The sequence below is a fragment of the Zonotrichia albicollis genome, chromosome 1, assembly GCF_047830755.1.
Source record: "Zonotrichia albicollis isolate bZonAlb1 chromosome 1, bZonAlb1.hap1, whole genome shotgun sequence".
Taxonomy (NCBI): Eukaryota; Metazoa; Chordata; class Aves; order Passeriformes; family Passerellidae; genus Zonotrichia; species Zonotrichia albicollis.
In genome coordinates, this window is record NC_133819.1 from 91,174,176 (window position 1) to 91,181,243 (window position 7,068).

General features: G+C 49.3%; 1 protein-coding gene across 1 annotated transcript; it reads right to left on the bottom strand.

Annotated features, from left to right (window-relative positions):
* Window positions 1-755: 755 nt before the first annotated feature.
* On the bottom strand, window positions 756-6,507 carry IRX2 (iroquois homeobox 2). The gene is made up of 5 exons (XM_074546894.1): window positions 6,144-6,507; window positions 3,917-4,322; window positions 2,781-3,524; window positions 1,997-2,064; window positions 756-1,304 (listed from the first exon to the last, which is right to left on the bottom strand). The coding sequence occupies exons 1-4, from the start codon at window positions 6,384-6,386 to the stop codon at window positions 2,021-2,023; spliced, it is 1,437 nt and encodes a 478-aa protein (XP_074402995.1). The 5' UTR covers window positions 6,387-6,507; the 3' UTR covers window positions 756-1,304; window positions 1,997-2,020.
* Between the last annotated feature and the right edge of the window lie 561 nt (window positions 6,508-7,068).

A 7,068-nucleotide genomic window follows, 5' to 3' on the forward strand; every position in this document is an offset into this window, starting at 1 on the left:
AAAAATAAGTGTATGATTGATTAAAGGGCAATCTAAGAAGCTATTATTCTTGTTTTATAACCGTAAGTTATATTCGCTCAATTTATCTTTTGGGGAAAATAAATGATTGTTCGTTTATTTTTCTGGAATTATATTATATGAGGATTCTCATTATTTTACTAAAAATTAAAATGATGAGTTGGCTAATTTTATGATTCAAAGCAAAGCGGATTTCCAGTGTAACTGTAAAGGTATGGTTTGCCGATACAAAGAGGGAAAACCATTCAAAAATCCCCAAACAGGTATTGGACTTTTAATCTTTTTTTTTCACTTGCATATTTTAGCCAGAAGCTGAAAATAAGTAATTAGAAGTAAGTCGTGGTTGATAATATTTTTTACCCTATAATAGTGAATTTAAAGGATGGTAAATAAAGAGCTACTTCACACCCAGTATAAATAGTTTATAAGAAACATGCATAAATTCCAATCACCCTTTCTACGCATATTCATGTATATATACAAATATGTATTTGTTCATATGAGTGTATTTAAAGCTTAAGTGTAACGGAACAAGCCAGAAGGAATTAATTTATGCAAAGTATATATTTGCAACATGTTTAAATTGCTTACTCATTTTATGATCTCAGCTCTACTATTGAAATTACAAATTTCCTCCTTTTCTAAATAATAAATTAGTAGTTTGAGGAAAATGAACGAAAAACACAAGGTTGTTGCAGACTAGTCTGTTTTTATTTACAATTAGAGATATAAATTAGTAAAGAATTCTTGTTAAACAACCAAAGATTGTATAACCATCAACGTTTCAAATAAAAACCAGGCAAAATTTATTTACAAAATGTTCAGATTTCATTGCAATACAACTTGCATAAATTACTAGAAGCTTTATATCGTTACAAAAATAAATATCAAATTTGTTTCCACTTTGTAAGGACTCAAGTTCTCCAATCACGTCTTTATTATCTCTACTGTATACATCTTTTACAAATAAATTTTACAATAAATCCTATCACACCTATCGAATAGATACCGTGGCAATGAAGTGATCAATTCAAGATATCCTGAGAAAAACAGATCTGTTTTCAAAAGTCACACATACATTGGGAAACTATACTATACCAGCAAACTCACATATGTCCAACAAAATTCTGGTTTAATAATTAGATTCTGAAGATTTAATAGTGCTCTGTGGTCTTCTTTTATACAGTGGCACCAGATGTGATCCGGATTTAGAGATTTGTTATATATATTAGCTCGGGGAGAGATGATGGCTTGCTGACTTTTTTCAAAGCAATTGTGACACCTACCTGTGGACCAAGGAAAAAACCAGATCATCCAAAAATCCTTCAATTAAACTCTAACACCATTAAACAGGGTGGGCGGGAAAGGAAGTAAAGCAAAATTCTTACTCTTTTAAATTCTTCTAACAAAAATAGAAGTTAGTTGAAAAATATAGGCAAGGTGATTTTTTTTTGTTGTTGTTTACTTAGCTCTAAGTAGTGGAAGTATTCAGAGTGCCTTTGCTAGCTAGGCAAGAGCCAAGTCACAGACTGCCTTGCATAAGATTCATGTCGGTTTCTTACAGTTGTCCTTTTTATTTCAAATACGCAGCCACTGCGTGAAGTCCCACTCAATTTTAGCACTGCCACGTGAGCACGAGCACTCTGTTTCTAAAGAACAATACCTGCAAAGGTTTTTTATTTTTTCCTGAAGATTTCTTTCCGCAACTTTTAAGTAGTCCCTACGGCTTTGCCTTACACAAGCGAAGAGTATGCAAAGTGAGGGAACTGTCTAACCTGGCTTGAAAATTAAGACAAACCCAAGAAATAAATGTAGTCATATGGGGTTTCCGAAAACAGCAGAAAAAATAATGTTTTACTTTGTGACCAAACTCTCAAGTAACGAAGCAAGAAATTAACGTTAAGCGAGTCTAGAACTGTGCAGCACGTCTCAGACCTGATGCCAAATGATCAGTGTAATAGAAAATGTTCTCACTTACTTGCATTGCTGTGTGATTGCACTTCTATAGGTATGGTTGTACTCCTACTGTGCAGACTTCAGTGGGATCTGTCAAAATATAACCGTCAGTTAGTCACAGGACACAGCCAGCTAACTAGATTATACAGTCTGTGTAGGTCCCAACCCTCACTGGTGCACAATTCACAGCTGGGTCGCTTAAAAGACTAGCCAATATTTTATATTTGCCTGTATCTCGAGTAATTTTGTAGGATAAGATGACAACCATATTAGTGCAAAACTTTTTCGGGAAAGAAAACCCCGAAACCCAAACAAACTAAGAAGCAACCAGTTACAAAAAATGTCACGCTCCGCGTAATTTCACGTCCAAGGTCAGCAATTATCTGAACCCAAAGCTGAAAAAAACCCCGTGAGAATACTGGAAACAAAGAGAGTCAAACCAGTTTGTCAGGAAAAAAAAAATTACAGGCAATGACACCAATGCTGTCTGGATAGCTTTGTGTGTAGTTTCCCTTTTTTCAAAAAGAAAACTACTTTCAAAGCTGCATCTGCAGCCTGTGAGACTGATCTAAAAGTCGTCTTTCACATTTCCTCTCGCGGTTCTTAGGGGCAGGTACGACGGCGGCACGCCGGTTTTAATCCCCAGGTTATGTGAGTGCCCATCTTCCCTCTGGCAGCGGTGGCACCGAGCTCGCTGTTTTTTCCAGAGAAGGTTTCAGTATTTACAGCGCGCAGGGGACGTCTACGGGTAGGGGGAGGAGGACGAGGGAGAAGGGGGAAGAAAGCGGCAAAAACAAGTCACCTACCTTTCTTAGAGTCATAGCTAGAGGGCCTGTAATGTTGTTCTAGCTGGTTAGTGATCGTTTTCAAAGAGTCACTGCTCTGTTTGTGGACAGAGCTGGCATTTAGGACAGTCTGACTTAGTCCCTCGTTTGAAGCCACTGCTGGGGAGTTGTATCTCAGGATTCCCTGGCTCTGCAGAGCGTTAAAGTTCCCATAGTTTGTATAATTGCTATAAAAAGGTGAGGTGTAATAAATATGCCTCCCCAGGAGGGAGGAGGGCGAGTAGGCAGCGCTGTGCGGGGCGGAGGCGGGGGTGGCCGAGGAGAGCGGCGCAGGCTGGCAGCCTTGGCCCAGGGTCTGACTCTTGAGGTCCGAGGTGGCGATTTCGGCCAGAGACCAGAGCTTGGGCTTGCTGGCCGGCGTCGGGGGGCCGGGGGAGGCGCGGGGCCCCAGCGCCGCCTTGCCAGCGCTGCGGGCGGCGTCGGCGTGCGGGTGGCCGAGGAGCGGGGCCTCCACGGCCGCCAGTGGCGAGGAGGTGGCGGGCTTGGCCGGCGGGTCACGCTCCCCGCCGCCGCCGTCGTCCTCCTCGATGTCCTCCTCGTCGTCCTCGTCGTCGTCCTCTTCCTCCTCCTCGATGTCCTCGTACTTGTCTTTGCACTCCGAGCCCGACTCGCAGAGGGGGTCTCCCGCTCGGCAGGGCAGCTTCTCGCCGTCCGATTCGGCGGAGCAGGAGTGGTCCGTCAGCGAGTCGACTTGCAAGCTGATCCCTGCGGAGGCCCGCCGGGCACAGAGAGGCAGTGAGGAGGGGCGGCAGAGCAGAGCGGGAGAGCAGCGAGCCCCGCCACCGCCGCCCCACCGCTGCGGCCGGGCAGGCTCAAGCCACCCCCGCCTTTCCCGCTCCCAGGAGCATCCATCCCCACGGGCCGGCTCCTCCGCGGCGCCCCCCGCACCTCCCCGCCAGCCGCCCCCCGCCCGCCTCGGCCACAGGCACCGATCGCGACAAGTGACCTGAGCAGCCGGAGGCGACCAGACGGGACGGGTTTGGGGGTCGCTTTTGTTAAACGCCGCCCCCCGCTCCTGCCCCGCTGCCCCGCTCCCGGGGGACTCGACGGGGCGGGATGGAGCCACCCCACCGGGGCCGCAGGCACCCCACGCCTACCTTCGTCCTCCGCAGAGGTTTCGTTGCTCTCGGGCATCTTGTCGGGACTCTCCTCCTTACTCCTCGCCCCGTCGCCTTCGTCGTCGTCCTCGTCCTCGCTCTTGTTCCGCGGGGCCCAGGTCATCTTGTTCTCCTTCTTGAGCCGCCGGCGCGCGTTGGCGAACCAGGTGGAGACCTGGGTGAGGGTCATCTTGGTGATGATGGCCAGCATGATCTTCTCGCCCTTGGTGGGGTAGGGGTTCTTGCGGTGCTCCTGCAGCCAGGCCTTCAGCGTGGCCGTGGCGTCGCGGGTGGCGTTTTTCCTGTACGCGGGGTCGTTGAGCTGGTAGGGGTAGGCAGGGCTGCCGTACGGGTGGTAGCTGATGGCTCCGGTCATCCCCGTCGTATGGGCGTCGTAAGGGGAGCCCTGGACAGAACAGAACGGTGGGGTTGGCAATTTGTTATTGCTGATAGCCATTAGTGAGTTGTCAAGGCGAGATCGGCGGTTATATTTGTATTTCCCCGGGATGGTGTCTTGTATCCATATTCTATGAGGGGGAGTAGCAGCACCCAAAGGCCATTAAGTTACAATTCCCCCCCCCCCTTCCTCCGCCCAGCACACAGACACAGGCACACGCGCTTAAAATCGGCGATGTTTTAATCTTTCTGGCTAATTTCAGCTCCTTGTAATTGAATATTTCCCAATATAATTTTTGAACCGCGCAGACATTTTAAAGGCCCTACAGGTAGCGTCTTGATATCAACATTTCTCTCAAAGGTTCAAAAGATGTTTCCTTTTTGCTATAGAAAATACAACAAAGCCGCCACTTAGCAATTCACTGCACTAATGCATTGCAAATCCAATTTGCAAATCAGAAGATATGCACCGTTTCGAATTGTTCAAATGCGATGTAATTAGCATTTTAATTCGCTCTTTAACGTTTAAATTGCGCTTATTTAAGTCTGCATAATGCAAGAAAAGTTAAAGATATCCCTAAGAAACTCGCTAACTTTTAGCACGTCTCTGTACCCTGCAGATCGCAGAGTCATAGGCTCAACGTCGCCCAATATCCCGCACAGTTCACAACCTCGCTGCAACTTCCAGCCACTCGCATAGTGTTTCTCGACAGGAAAAACAAGAGAGACCCTCAGATCTTTTATACCACCCCGAATAAAGACTGCACGACATTTTATGCACTGTGTTATGAACAGGCGGAAAGCAAGTAGTTTCCCTGTCACTTTGCAGGGAGAGAGAACTACCCCGCAGCCATCCTCTCCTAGGATCGACAGCGGCTCTAGCCTCAAATTCCGAGCACAGGTCTTTGTGTGTACGGACTAGATATGTGCCTGACTCTGTGTGCACGCGTGGTTATAAAACTATATAACCATCTAGACGTGCAGTTTATTTATATAGTTTATGGTTTTATTTATGTACTTTATGCACAGAACACACACAACACTCAATTGCAACTGCTCCTTAAACTAATAAGAAGAAAGTGAAATCCGAAACTGCGGCCACTACGACCATTTTGGGCTTAAGCGAAGCTCACAGATCGCAAACAGATGCTCCTTTTCATTCCCAAAATCCAGTTAAACCATTAGCACAAAACACACTGAAAGTAAATAAAACCACACGGGGATAAAGCCCCCAGCGCCTCTAAACACGGACTTAAAAGAGAGAGAGAAGAAAAATTAGGAAAAAAAAAGGAAGAAAAATAAACCTTCCCTTGTGCTATCACTGCGAAAAGAAAAAATACATATTAAAAGAAAAAAAAATAAGAAGGAAAGCCTGGGACACACAGACACGGGAACGGGGGACAGAACGAAAGCATCCAACCCAACCCAACTGGCCGAGACCATCCGTATTTCCTCAACCAAAGCGCCCTCCGGCTCCTCACACCGCGCGGAGAGCCCGGGACCCAGGCCGGCCCCGCGCTCGGCCGGGACGCGAAGCGGAGCCCCGGCCCCGGCCCCGGCCCCGCCGCTCGGTTCCGTTCCGCTCCGTTCCGTTCCGCTCCGTTCCGTTCCGCTCCGTTCAGCTCGGCTCCGCTCGGAGCCGGCAGGGCTGCGGAGCGGCGCGGAGCGAAGCGCGGAGCCGGCAGCGCGGCGGCGGCGGTGCGGGGCGCCCGCTTGTGCGGCGTGATGTCGGGGGCTGATGGTGAGTGTGTGTGAGGAGAAAGGCTGAGGATGATGAGGATGAGAATGCGGATGCTAATGAAGAAGGAGAGGGTTTCTCTTCGGTAGTTACCATATAGGAGGGGAATCCCGTGGCGGGGTCTGTGGAGTACTGGAGCGGGCTGGTGAAGCCTGTGGCCGCCGCCTGGGCGGTGAAAGCTGCCGATCCCGGGTAAGGGCTGAACGCCGATCCCGACGAAGACCTGGCCAGCTCCTCGCTCCTGGGGGCCGCCAGCGCCGACGCCCCGTACGCCGGGCAGGAGTACAGAGCCAGCGAGCCGGGGGGCTGGTAGAGGTAACCCTGAGGATAGGACATGGCTTGCACTGGCGTGCACAGGAGCAGGGAGGGGGCGAGGGTGACCGGCCCTGCTGCTGCCGCTGCTCCTGGCGCTGCTTTCGTGCTCTCCCTCTCTCCCGCCCGCCCTCCCGCTCCCTCCCTCCCGCCCTCCCTCCCTCTTTCTCCCTCCCTCCTTCTCTCTCTCCCCTCCGCCCCCCCCCCCCCCCCCCCGATGGCTCTGTGCAGTTATGTAGAGAATCAGAATTGTTATAGGCTCCCCCCCATGCGCACCCGATCAGAATAAAAACAAACAGGAGGAAAAAAAAAAAAAACCAAAAAAACCCTCCAAATGGAAAATTAGTAGGAAAGGTCAGAAATCTATCCGGGAGGGGAAGGGCATCTGGGAGAGATGGAAGCACAGAGGGTTAATAAAAAAAGAAAGAGAAAGGGAAAGAAACAGAAGGAGAGAGGAAGACGGGGGCGGGGGCGGGGAGGGGGGAGAGAGAGAAGCGAGACCCCGAAATCAGAAAAGTGGCTGCTGCATATGGAGTTCTCCCAGTCAGCCAGCCAGCTCCCCCAGCGCCTGCGAGCCTGTATTTTGGGGGAAGTATAGAGTCTGGAGTGAAGAGTTGAGGGAAGCAGCACTCGAGTTTCTGAGGGACATTGGAAAACAGAGCTGTCCATCACCGCCGCTCATCTGCATAGCCCGGCGGGCCCGCCC